The 15,000-nt window shown below is 37.2% G+C and overlaps 1 protein-coding gene across 1 annotated transcript in view; it reads left to right on the top strand.

Annotated features, from left to right (window-relative positions):
* Positions 1–15,000, top strand: part of LOC144955828 (uncharacterized) — a 64,332-nt gene that overhangs the window by 45,759 nt on the left and 3,573 nt on the right. Inside the window, exons 22-26 of the mRNA XM_078886023.1 lie at positions 823–900; positions 2,245–2,347; positions 4,139–4,223; positions 5,137–5,230; positions 12,477–12,562. Of these exons, the coding sequence (XP_078742149.1) occupies positions 823–900; positions 2,245–2,347; positions 4,139–4,223; positions 5,137–5,230; positions 12,477–12,562 (446 nt within the window). The remainder of the gene's footprint in view (positions 1–822; positions 901–2,244; positions 2,348–4,138; positions 4,224–5,136; positions 5,231–12,476; positions 12,563–15,000) is intronic.

Below are 15,000 nucleotides of genomic sequence, written 5' to 3'. Positions count from 1 at the left end.
ATTTCTTAAAGAGGAGAAAACAAAACAAGCCAACAAAAAGCCTCCCTAAACCCTAGAAGTGGTATCGAAATGAAATAGCAATGTACATATATGTCACCCCCCCCCCCCCGCCCCCTTCCTCTATCTATGGATTGGTCAAATTGCACCCACCCCACCCACTACCTTCTTTGGTCAGATGAGTAACACCCACCCCCCTTCCTATAATCTAGGATTGGTATCAAATTGACCCCCACCCCTCTACCTTCTTTGGTCAATGAGTAACCCCCCCCCCCCCCCCCCCTAATCCATGCATAAGACTTAGAACCCAACTTGCCACCAGTTCTGCAGAAGCAGGAATGCTTCCAATATGAATAAAGAGAGTTGTTTCCCTTTGGTGAAATTAGTGACGTCAGTGAAAATGAAGTGATTGTCTTTTATTTCTTGCATTTATCCGGATGTCAAATGAGAGTGATCCTCGTAAAGGTGGCATTTACACAACGAAGAAGAAGAGGAGAGAAAAGAAGAGAAGCAAGAGAAGAAGAAGAGAGAAGAAGAAGATTTAAGAAGAATAAGAAGAGAGGAGAGGAGGGAAGAAGAAGAAGAAGAAGAAGAGAAGAAGAAGAAGAAGAAGAAGAAGAAGAAGAAAAGGAGGAGGAGGAGGAGAAGAAGAAGAAGAAGGAGGAGGAGGAGAAGGAGAAGAAGAAGAAGAAGAAGGAGGAGAAGAAGAAGGAGAAGAAGAAGAGAAGAAGGAGAAGAAGAAGACTTGCATTATGCTCCTTGAAATGAAACTACAAATTTTTGTTGAATGTAATTATAGTATTTTCTTTTTTATTTAACTGACAGAGGCATCGACGTCCGAACAAGTTTGGCCCCCATCCTTTTACCATGGAAATTCCTTGCAGAGAGATCATGCAATGAATGGTATGTTTATATATGGATTGATAGATAGATGGATGAGACGAGTGGATGGATGGATTGATGGATGGAGATGGGATGAATGGATGAATGGAAGGATGGATGAATGGATGCATGGATGGATGGGATGAATGGATGGAAGGATGGATGTCTGGATGGATGGATGGAAGCATGGCTGTTTGGATGGAAGGATGGATGCATGGATGTATGGGATGAATACATGGATGGAAAGATGGATGAGTTGGTGAATGGATTGAAGGGTGCACATCCACTTGGGATAAACGGGATGGATGCATGGATGGAAAGATGGATATATGGTTGGATGAGTTGGTGAATGGATTGAAGGGTGCACCACATCCACCTGAGATAAACGATTGAAAAAAGTAAAGTTTCATCTGCCAAGACTTTTCCTTCCGTCCATCCGGATTTTACCAGAATTTTTACAGCTTTTATCGTTTATGTTGTTTCCTGAAGAAGGGATTTGAGCCCAAAATGTCTCAATTGCTTTTGTCCATTTCATGCTAGAGAAACCAGGATCAACTCTGGCTCCAAGGGCCTAATGGCTCTGAAGAAGACGGTTTCAACAGATCATTGGATGTCTGTCTGTATGGGCTAGTTGAGGGAGTGGGGGTTTTCTTTAAATTTTCAGAAGAAGAAAGAAAGATGGTAATAGAATCGAAAGGCTAGAGCAGGGGGTGGGGGGTGATGAGCTCAATAGGGATAATATTGCACTTTTTTACAATTCACAGAAACCAGCAACTTACTTAATTTTCCCTTTTGTTTTTCCTATCCATGTTATATTTCACTTTGGACAACATGGGTGATTCCTGTTGGCATCAGACATCTTGTTTGATGGACTGTCCATATTCCTTCTTACTTACTTACTTACTTACTTACTTACTTACTTACTTACTTACTTACTTACTTACTTACTTACTTACTTACTTACTTACTTACTTTCTTACTTACTTTCTTACTTACTTACTTACTTACTTACTTACTTACTTACTTACTTACTTACTTACTTACTTACTTACTTACTACTTCCTTCCTTCCTTACTTACTTACTTACTTACTTACTTACTTACTACTTCCTTCCTTACTTACTTACTTACTTACTTACTTACTTACTTACTTACTTACTTACTTACTTACTTACTTACTTATCCGAACCAGTGAGCACCTTCGGTCTTGTGCCATGACGTCGAAGTTAGACGTTTTTTATAGTTGTTCCAGAGTGTGTTACCGATGCTTGGGTTTGATGGGAGGAATGTACATCTCTCTCTATATATTCCTTCATGGAATGCCTAGGCGACAGTATCTAATTCTAATGAAATGTCCATTTCTCAGGCGGTGACCTATCCCCCCCTGTCAGACAGCCAGCCCTGCGTCGAGAAGATCTGGAGGACAGTGTGACCAGCCAGGGGAGTAGTGTGGTGACTGATCCTGTCAGGTGGGTAGGTTGGTTGCTTAGTGGATTGGTTTGTGAAAATTGTAACTTGAGCTATAATGTAGCGGCGGTAATCCACTAAATTCATACCTGCCAACTCTTCCGTTTTTGGCGGAATCATTCCTATTTTCACTCTTCCATTTTGTACTATTCCGTCATTGTCTCGAAAATTCCGATTATCAAAAATGATGATGATGGTAAGAAGAATAAAAAAGAGCGAATAGAGGGGGGGGGGGGGGTAGGTTAAAAAGGTGAAATTTCAATTTTTTTTTGTCTCAAATTCTTATTTTCAGGCCTTCTGATTCCACTTTTGGAATGTGAAGGGTTGGCAGGTCTGTAAATTGCTTTAAGTGCTTTGCAAGGGTCCCAAGCCAACTGCAAAACACTTAAAATGTAAGGCGAGACATGATACAATGATGGTTTTTTTTGGGGGGGTTTTTTTTGTTTGTTTTTTTTTTTGACTGAAACAATGGTGTAACCAGCTTGGTACTCATTTTACACATGAGTGTGGTGAGGGAATATGAGTAAAGAGTCATTTTTCCAAGGATTGAACCTTTGCACCGACCACAATGAGACTTGGGACTCAAACCTGGGACCTACACGTCAGAAGACAAGTGTCAAATCATAAGAACACATTATGTACACAAACTAGTCTCAACCAGCCCCCACTTTTTCATGCTTCCTTCCAAGCTGTTCTCCCAATTTTTGCCCGTGCTGTGTTCAGTGTTACCCATTCATTATTCCTGGGGAGCTCAGTTCCATAGGGCAGTTCTTCTCTCGGATCTTCAACGGCTTCATTTGCATGATTGTCCCCACTCCCTCTATGTATACAACTGCATGGTCACTGGTAGGGGAAAAAATTTTATAGGATCTGCAGGAATGTGAACTCCTGCAGAAATTGTAAATAAATATTTTTAAATAAGAAACATGTAACTATTATGATTTTATAAAAAATTTATTACAACAGTACACCATTGAACAGCTATGGCCCCTCAAGGCCGATAAAAATTGATAAAAGACAGAAACGGGCGCTTAAATTACCTAAATAGTGTCGAAAGCGCCGTTAAACACCTAAAAACAAACAAACAACAACAATGAAACATTGTGAAGCACAGTATACAAATATATACATATTTTGCTTATTTGTTTGTGTCGGTGTGAGGTAGATGAAGAAAATAGAGTTAAAAGTCAATACGCTCAGAATAATTGTATTTAGAATACTTGTTATATTATCACAAACTTCATATTATTTGCTGACAAATGGAATTAGAACTGGGGTTCCTCAACTGAGAGAGTGCAAGAATAGCCCAACGCCAAGCCAGCGGGTCGTAAAAGGCGACTAATACTAATGGTGTGTGATTCCCCCTTTTTGAGTCACCTGGTCCTCCAGGTTGGGGGTTGGCAAAGGGTTAACACCCCTTCTGTAAAATTCAAATTGTTACAGAAACGCAGACGGACAAATCAAATCCTTTTTTTAGCTCGGGGTGACCAAAGAGTTTCTGCAATGACAGAATTTATGAAGGACAACAGGCAAGGAACATGGAGAAGAATTAAAGAAGCTGATATACAGAGAAGTGATAAGAAATGATAAAACGAGATAAAAAAGTTAGCTCAGGATAGAGAAGGATGGAAATTGTTCGTCTGTGGCCTATACCCTGACCCAGGTTGAAAAAGGCAATGATGATGATGATGATGACACTAATTCAACAATTGACTATGTCATGTCTCTTTTCTTCCCTCCCTGCCCATCCCCTCCTCCTACCGACCCCCCATCCATACACACACACTTATTAGACTCCAGGCTGACTACAGTCATTTGACAGATCAAGTCGACGCCCACATGAATCGTCAGGAGGAATTACAGCATTATATACAGATGGTAGGTTCTCTGGATATGTGGGTCGTATCCATTCTCATAAATGGATGTGATGTTTGTATTAGCTAGATATTATTGTATGGGACGGGCACTATGTAAATATTTTGTATTTTTGTTGTTGTTATTGTTGTTATTATTATTATTATTATTATTATTATTATTATTATTATTATTATTATTATTATTATTATTATTATTATTATTATTATTATTATTATTATTATTATTATTATTATTATTATTATTGTTATTATTATTATTATTATTATTGTTATTATTATTATTTTTATTATTATTATTATTATTATTATTATTATTATATTATTATTATTATTATTATTATTATTATTATTATTATTATTATTATTATTATTAATAATTATTCATCTATTCATCTATCCCCCTATATCTGTTTTTCAGCTTGCTTTCTGCCTTTGTCTTGGAATGAGATTACTTGGTTTTGTACTGGCTCTGGCCGGAGTCCTGGCTGGGAGGGAAACAGTCAAATGCATAGTTATTGTTTTGGGAGATGATTTTTTTTTCTGTGTGAATCATCTCTCTGTTATGTATTATTATATTTGTTATTTTGGATGTATAATGTAAGCATTTAAGTGTTTTCCATTTTGTTGGATTTAGCGCTTGTGTCCGGATGAGACTTATAGGTGATCTCAAACTAAGTACATTGGTGGTGTGCTCTTGGAATCTACATCTGATCCCCATTTGTTCCCAGTTCCCCTTTGTCTTACTTTCTCTTGGGTGCTTTAATTTTAATTCCAGAACTTTTTACTTTCCCATTTTCTTCCTTTTTACTGGCGCTGATATAACCTAAATGTGTTGCAAGCGCCGTCAAACCCTTAAAAACAAACAATTTGTTTTGTTTTGTTTTATTTATTTTTTTATTTTTTTAAATTACCAGCTTCTTCAGAAGGCTCCTGGAACTGTTGAATGGGAGGGAGACAAGGGAGACAACGACTCCTTTGACTTTCTGGAATCTTCAAGGGATCTGACTGGTAAGTTACATGCCGATAGCTCAGTGGTTAAAGTGTCAGACATGATTTGTAAACATTTGAGTGTATTCCTCTTAGTGGGAACCTGTGCACTTGTGTCTGGATGAGACTTTTAGGTGATCTCAAACTTAAGTACACCCATAGTGTGCTCTTGGAATCTATGTCTGTTCCCTATTTGAACCAATTCCCCTTTGTCTGCCTTATTCTTGGATGCTTTGATTGTAATTCTTTAACTTTTTACTATCCCATTTTCTTCCTTTTTACTGGCACTGATGTGACCTTAATGTGTTGCAAGCGCCGTAAAACCCTTAAAAACAAAAAAAAAAACACACACAAAGTGTCAGACAAACAACAACAACAACAACAACAAAAAGGTAAAGAAATAAGTTGATCCTATTTCCACTTTCGGATAATACAACTTAATTATTTTTGAAAAAATTTATTTCAGAGCTCTTCTGTCCACAAGTGTGAACAAAACTACTGTCGGCCAAAGTGCTTGATCACATGATGAAATTAAAAATAGCCACACGTTTATTGATTTTGTACATTTTGGTTGAGATTAAATTTTGCCAAATTTGGATTTTTTACCGTCAGATTAAAATTTTATTTTGGCCTAAAATTTAGAAATGTACAGTGATGCTAAAACTCCGGTTTCACCGGAAAAAAATCCAGTCTGGAGCAAAAAATTCCGGGTTACGGGCAACTTCTGTCAATGGTCAAATTCCGGTGAGGTTAAATTGTTCCAAGGATACCCCCCCCCCTCCTCCAGTCACTGCTAATACAACCACCACCACCACATTATCTTCACTATACTACTACCATCACTAAATCTACGCTACAACCACCACCACGTCATCATCATTACCACTACAGCAACAACCGTCACCACCACATCATCATCATTACCACAACTACTACAACCACCACCATCACTACCACTACTTCTACAACCAACACCACCACACTATCATAACTCTCTCTCTCTCTCTCTCTCTCTCTCTCTCTCTCTCCTCTTCTATATATATATATATATATATATATATATATATCTCTCTCTCTCTCTCGCTCTCTCTCCACAAACACACACATATACACACGCCCACAAACAAATGAATAAATTCGGTTACTGCATTAATTGTCCTGTTCACCTTCCTGTATACTTGCCAATAATAGCTCATCACAAATACTTTGACCTCAACTTTAGCCTCGTTAGTTTTTCAAGTTCATGTTTCTCTACATATCACTACATTCACTTTGAGCACTCTCTCTCTCTCTCTCTCTCTCTCTCTCTCTCTCTCTCTCTCTCTCTCTCTCTCTCTCTCTCTCTCTCTCTCTCTCTCTCTCTCTCTCTCTCTCCAAAAATAAAAACTCTGGTCTGGAGTGAAAAATTCCGAGTTCCGGGCAACTTCCGTTAAATTCCGGTGAGGTCAATTTGTTCCAATTATAACCCCCCCCCCCCCCCACCTCCTCCAACCACATCATCACTGCCACTACTAATACAATCATCATCACTACCACAACTACTGCAACCACCACCATCATCACTACCACTACTACTACTACAACCACCACCACCACATCATCATCACTACCATTACTACTACAACTACCACCACCATCACATCATCATCACTACCATTACTACTTCAACAACAACCACTATCACATCATCACTACCACTACAACCACCACCACCACATTATCATCACTACCACTACTACGACAACCACAACCTCATCATCATCACTACTACTACTATTACTACTACTACTACAACTACTACTACTACTACTACTATTACTACTACTACTACTACTACTACTACTACTACTACTACTACTACAACAACCACCACCTCCACATCATCATCACTATCACTGCTACTACAGCCACCACCACCATATCATCATCACGACCACTACAATACACCCAATACCACATCATCATCACGACCACAACTACTACAACCACCATCACCACCACATCATCATAACTACCACTACTACTACAACCACCACACCACCACATCATCATCACTACTACTACAACAACAGCCACTATCACATCATCATCACTACCAATACTACTACAACAACCACCACCACCACATCATCATCACTACTACTACTACAACAACAGCCACTATCACATCATAATCACTACCAATACTACTACAACAACCACCACCACCACATCATCATCATCACTACCACTACTATTACAACAACAACCACTACCACATCATCATCATCATCATTACCACTACAGCTACAACTACCACCACCACATCATCACTACCACTACTACTACAACCACCACGACCACATTATCATCACTACCACTACTATTACTACAACCACCACCACATCATCATCACTACCACTGCTACTACAACCACCACCACCACTACAATCTCACTACAACTCACACCACCATCATCATCACACATACTAACACACCACCACATCATCTTAACTACCACTACTACTACAATCATCACCACCACATCATCATCATTACCAATACTACTACAACCACCACCACATCATCATTATCACTACCACTACTAATACAACACCACCCACCACCTCATCAACATCACTGCCAATACTACCACTACAATAGCACCACCACCACCACATCATCACTACCACTGTTACTACAACCTCCACCACCACATCGCCATCATCACGACCACAACTACTACAACCACCACCACTACCACATCATCATCACTACCACTACTACTTCAACCACCACCACCACATCATTATCATTGCCATTACTACTACAACCACCACTACATCATCATCATCACTCTACTACTCGAACCACCACCACCACATCATCATGTGTACTACAACCACCATCACTACATCATCACTACTACTACTACAATCACCCAGACCACATCATCATTACAATTACAACCACCACCACCATCACATCAACATTACTACCACTACTACAACAGCCATTATCACATCGTCATCATCACTACTACTACTACTACTACTACTACTACTACTACTACTACTACTACTACTACTACTACTACTACTACTACTACTACTACTACTACTACTACTACTACTACGACTACAACCACCACCACCACCACATCATCACTACCACCACTACTACTACTACTACAACAGCCATTATCACATCGTCATCATCACTACTACTACTACTACTACTACTACTACCACCACCACCAACACCACATCATCCTCACTACCACCATTACTACAATCACTACCATTAGGTGTTGGAGCTTTACTTCATTTGAAATAAGGAAACTTTGGGGCTGTATTTGGCAATGTGTTTATATATCATAATATAGTTCTAATCAGTTATCTATTTAGATCTATACAATATTTAAACAATATCAAATACCACCCCAATTCCCTTTTTTTGTGTGTGCGAAAATTCCTTTTTTCGGCATTGAAATTCCTCCGAGTGGTGTCTGAAATTCCCGTGAGTCAAATTGAAAATTGGCGTCTCTGAATATATCTTATAGCACCCGACTTTGATACAAGTGAATGTTCAACCAATTCATTAGGCCTTATTGTGTATTTTTTGTATTAATGTGAGAGTTAATTGCACATAATGTCAAATAGTCACCCGTTCCAGCAGGCAAAACAATTGCACTTTGTATGGTGTAACCAACACACTATCGTACTGTGTAACATTAAGAAATTTGAACTCATCTCTGTCTAAGAAATGACAAAGAAGCTGTTGGACTGATAAGCACATCGCATTTATAGTTAAGTAATAAACTCCCTCAAGAGTCGATAGAAACTAAAATAAAAACAATACAGAATTTGAAAGGGTCTTGGGGAAAAAATTATCAAAAATGAAATAATCACAGCTTGTATTATGAATATGTGAGTGTGTGTGTGTGTGTGTGTGTGTGTGTGTGTGTGTGTATGGTGATCTTCATAAATGTGAATTGTGGTCTGAATCCTATAGATAGAACGAAGATGATGTCACTCATGTCTTTGTTATTAGTTTTTGCCATCCACGTTTATGAGTACTTCTCACTAAACTGTATTAACCAGACTATAAACGTTCATGTTTACACATAGTTCTGTGTGTTGGTCCGTTATACTTCCGGATGGCAATGCTGTGAGTTTCTTAGCCAAGCGCATACTATCTATACTACAACGACCATGAAGAAGAAGAAGAAAAAGAAAAGTCTTAACAAGACAGGGGCCTGCCTCATTTGTTTTCTTTGTTTGGTTTTTATTACTTTTTAAAAAATTTTGTCTTGTTTTGTATTTGTTACTTTTCTTCTTACACCGCCCCCCCCCCCCTTTCTCTTTAGACTTGGATAATGAAGGAGAAGGTAGCGTGTTATGCGTTGACTCACTTGCGCGTGTTTGCATTTGCTGTAGTGTGTGTTTGTGTGTCTGTGTGTGTGTGTGTGTTTTGTGTTTTGTTTGTATCAAAACTAGAAATTGAAATGTAGTATTCTTTAACTTTAACCCATTTTTAAAAAACTCTAGTAAGTGTGCTAACAATATCAACGACTATGACAACAACAACAGCAACAATGATAATTATTATAATAACATCAATAGTGGCAACACTACAGCTATGTTTTATATTTGTTTTATTTTTTTTTTTTTATTATTTAAATTATTGTCTTTACATTTAAATAACTAACCTAGTTGTGCTGTAGACCTGATGATTGATACTGTCGATGATGATGATGATGATGATGATGATGATGATGATGATGATGATGATGATGATGATGATGGATGGTGATGATGATGATGATGATGATGATGGTGATGATGATGATGATGATGATGATAATGATGATGATAATGATAATGATTATAATGATGAGAATGATGATGATGATGATGATGATGACAATGATGATGATGATGATGATGATGATGATGATGATGATGATGATGATGATGATGATGGAATAGCAATGTTCATATTATTTATTATGATTGAAGCTTCTAGACATCTGTTTGATCTTTTACAACTAAACAATCAGAACTGATATAAGTTCATCTCTGGAAAAGTATTTGTTACAGCCTTTTAACTCACTCAACCCTCACACCGACTATATCCGAAGTTTACCCAGGGTTACTTTTACCCCATGCCTATTTATTACATTTTTCTGAGGCAAATTATAGGCGTGGTATCAAAGTTAATGTTTTTTAGTTTTTACATGTTAATGATAGTTGAATAAAACTATCTATGCTACATCCTCATTTTTAATACATTTTTTTCCAATATTGACAATTAGCAAAAATCTCTAGGATTGAGTGAGTTAAAATACAATCTGTGAACCTGTAGCTAAAAATTGGACAGCAATCACTGTTGTGCAAGATAAAATGTATAAATTTAAAGCGCTAGACAACTGAGAGAAAAAATGGAACATATAACTAAACAAACTTGAAGAAGAAAAAAAAACTTTTAAAAAACTGTCTTTAAAAAATCCTTAACTAGGGATAGACCCAGATTTTCTGATTTGATGGACAACAAATTGTCTGTAGTTCAAGTCCTAACCAAGTTTAGAAAAAAAAGCGTGAAAAAATCACTTGTTTTTATAATGATTAAAAAAAGAAGGGAATAGAGAAATGCCGGAAGATAATGATTTGTATTTATTAAACAATTTTTCAAACAATTTGAGTTGAATGTTCTGATGAAAGAAATGATACTATTGGTTCAATTTATAGTACTTTTGTAGAAAGCAGGATTGGACTACATTATTGTTTTTGCCTTTCAAGACCGGCCACACTGTGCGATCATTGGCCAGTAGAACAGATTCTGCTCTGGCTGCATAGTGTGGCCAATGGCCCTGAAAGAGTTAAGTATTCTTGGTGTAAAAGTAATGGAAAGATCGAACTTCACTTGGAAGAGCTTAACAGAATTATTAATTCACTCTTATTGAACCATCTAGAATCGAAATTTGGGAATTTTCGTTCATTTTATCAATAAAATTGATATCAGAAATTTTTAAGATATTTTTTATTCAAATGCGTGTGTATTGTTTCTATGCTAATGAAGTCTATTGTCGTTTTTGCCCAGCACATATTTAGCTTTTTGATATAAATAACACGTTGCCATGACGAAAAAAAAACAAAAAACAAAACTAAACATTTATTGATTGGAAAAGCAATTTTCTTACTGCCAATGTAAAACACGTGAAAATTTACATTTGAAGATATAGTTTTAATGAGATGATGGTTTATGAGCCATTGTTTAATTGATTAAAAATAATTTTAGTTTTCAACATTTGTTACATTTATCATCATAATATTTTTTTTTTTTTTTTGTTTTTTTAAAATTTAAGATTTGCTATTTTTACACACCGAGACTGGAGTTATCATTATCAGTGCGGCTTGAGAGAGTCCAGAGACAAGGCGCCCGGTTCATAACTGGGAACTATAAGAGCAGAACCCCAGGATGCATGACAAAAATGTTAGAAGAAAGAAACCTCATTAGCCTCCAACAAAGAAGAAAAGAAACCCGTCTGTCATTCATGTTCAAGATAATAACAGATCAAATACCATCAATAAAGGCAGACTCCTTTTTCACACCACGACCAAACAAAAGAAAAATCCGAGCACTCCCTTTCGCCAACCACATAACCGAAAACCCCATTGACAGATACGCCACAAACAATTCGAACTGCTTCAAAATCCCACAGACAAGAACACAAAACTACAGAAATTCTTTCTTCATTGGAACTATCTCGGAGTGGAATGGGCTGGATGAACTGGTCACAACGGCACCACACCAAAACGATTTCAAGGCCCGACTGACATGGGCCCGCGCCCAATGAGGACGCCGTTGAAATACAACCAGACCATTGGTTTCTTCAGCGCCAACCATACAGATACAGATTTTTGTTGAGACGAAACATTATGTGACACCATTAGATATTGGATACATTCTCAAGATGTTGTTTTTAAGATCATTGTAATGAACTGAGATAGACATATTACTTCATTGAGCTCCTGTACTGGACTGACTAAAAACTAGAGTAGAAGTGAGAACCGGAAGTAGGCATTCTGGCGCCAGGAAGTAGATAACTATAATAACAGGAAGAAGAAGTGATTCAATACAGAAAAGTAAAGGGAATATTCTAATATGGTATATATACTTTTCTACTACATTACAGTCATTATCATCATTCATCATCATCATCATCATCAACAACAACTTCATCATCATCATCGCATCATTATAGTTTATCCCTTTGCTTTCACAGTTGACCTTGACCTGACAGAGACAAGTCAAGCCCTTGAGGTCACCAGACAGATGACCCGTCTCCATGAACTCAGAGAGAGACAACAGGTCAGTACACTTCAGTCACGTCTTTAAGACATAAGGATCTATTTTCAAGCATTCTAAACCTTTCTTGTCGTTAATTAACCCTCTCCTTACCAGCCATTTTCAGGAATTTCCCAAAAACCTCACACCCAACTAACACAAAAATAGATTATTTTTCACTCAAACACAATAGCATTAAGTTCTTGAGATAAATAAATTCTTTAACAAAACATGCTTTACAACACACTGTTAATTTTCTTTAAACTGTAGGATGTACAAGAGACATTGAATAAGAAAAAATGTTGGTTGTATCGTAGTGAATGTGACGATTTGCCTACAGTTGGTATGGAGAGGGTTAAGTCGCAACTTCTTCGTGCTTTGAAGATAATCGTGACTGTGTGTATGGTGAGAACACATGGACGTGCCTAGGCATTTATTTTGATTTTTTTCAATTTTTCTGTCAAATTCAATTTGGCCAATTTTTATTTTTTAGATATTTTCGGGTAGAGAATTCCGTATTCGGATGGTGCTTGGAAAAAAAAAAAAAAACGAGTTGAGATGAGGCACTAACTCGTGACTCAGAACAGGAAGTTTGGACAGACTAAGATTTAAGGTCAAATCAAATAAGAAATTTAGTCTGGGACTAAAATTTCGTAAGTCTTCATCAGAACTGAATTTCGTAATACAGTAAAATACTATATAGTCATTGTCCAGTTGCTTAGTCAGTCTACATAAGAGTGGGCCCTGATGGCCCAACTATTTTCATCAAGAGACCAATACCTGCATTGTTACTTGGATTTTCAAGTAAGAGACCTGGTATGAGTGCTGTTATCTGGGTGGGGATCCTGACCTCCCATAGCGAGCAGGGAGGTACACACTGTGTCTTCTATCCCCTTATATCTGTTTTCCAACATGCTTTCTGTCTTTGTCTTGGAATGAGATTACTTTGTTTTTTTTCCTGGCCGTGGTCGGAGTCCTGCCTGGGAGGGAAACAGTCAAATGCATAGTTATTGTTTTGGGAGATGATATTTTTTTTCCTTGTAAATCATCTCTCTGTTATGCACTCTATTATGTTTTATTTATGTATTATATATGATTTGTAAACATTTGAGTGTATTCCTCTTAGTTGGGACCTGTGCTTGTGTCTGGATGAGACTTTTAGGTGATGATCTCAAACTAAATACTTTGATAGTGTGCTCTTGGAATCTACATCTGATCCCTATTTGAACCAATTCCCCTTTGTCTCACTTTTTCTTTTGTGCTTTAATTGTAATTCTAGAACTTTTTATTATCCATTTTCTTCCTTTTTACTGGCGCTGATATGACCTTAATGTGTTGCAAGCGCCGTAAAACCCTTTAAAAAAAACAAGTGCTGTTTTCTTTTGTTTTGAAAAGGCTATCAATTGTGATAGTCATCACCATTATATAATATATGACCTGGGGTTTCAGAATAGAATTATGTCGGGGTGAATCTCAATCAAGTTCACCATAGTTGAAAATTTTAAAAAAATTATTTGATTTTCCATTGATATGAATTCTAGAGAATTATAAAATGAATCATGATTGTGGTATGACACTTGTCTTCGGATTGGAAGGTCCTGAGTTCGAGTCCTGAGCGGCAGGTAGTTGAGTTCTTGGAAAAGGCTCTTTACTCTCACCCTACTCAGGTGTTAAAATGGGTACATGGTCTCTGTCCAAAAAAAAAAAAAAAAGGTGTAATATCGTGTCATGTCTCGTCCTACATGTCAAGTGTTGCTGTTGACCAGGGACCCCTTGTAAATCGCTTTGAGCATGTTTAATGGATATTGCGCTATATAAAAGCTCATTTTTTTTTTTTAATAGCGTGGCCTCTGTCCAAAAAAAAAAAGTTGTAATATCGCCTAACAGGCGTCATGTCTTGTCCTACATGTTAACTCACTCAATCCTAGAGATTTTTGCTACTTTTCAAAATTGGAAAAAATGTCTTAAAAATTGGCATGTACATGGATAGTTTTATTCAACTATCATTAACATATAAAAACCAAAAAATAATATTAACTTTGATACTATGCCTATAATTTGTCTATGAAAAATGTAATAAATTATAGGCATGGGGTAAAAGTAACCCGAGTAAACTACGGATATAGTCGGTGTTCGGGTTGAGTGAGATAAGTGTTGCTGTTTGCTAGGGATGCCTTGCAAAGTGCTTGAGGACATTTAGTGGATATTTTTAATTTAAAAAAAAAAATTATTACTTGTGAAGCTCATTCCATTGTGACAGGATTCCATTGTGCGGCTATGAGGTTTTGTGGTATGACACTCGCTTTCAGATCGGAAGGCCCTGGGTTCGAGCCTTGCTCAGCACATAATTTGAGTCTTTGAATTTTATTAATGTTAACAACGCCACTTCCACATTATCTCATTCATCCTGTTTTGTTGATAAAGGGGAAACCCGAAACGTCCATTTGATCTGTTTTCCGTAA

The sequence above is a fragment of the Berghia stephanieae genome, chromosome 10 (assembly GCF_034508935.2).
Source record: "Berghia stephanieae isolate SIO BIC M18660-M18661 chromosome 10, UCSD_Bste_1.3, whole genome shotgun sequence".
NCBI classification, from domain to species: domain Eukaryota; kingdom Metazoa; phylum Mollusca; class Gastropoda; order Nudibranchia; family Aeolidiidae; genus Berghia; species Berghia stephanieae.
The sequence above is the reverse complement of the archived record's forward strand: the minus strand, read 5'-3'. Positions and strand labels throughout refer to the sequence as shown.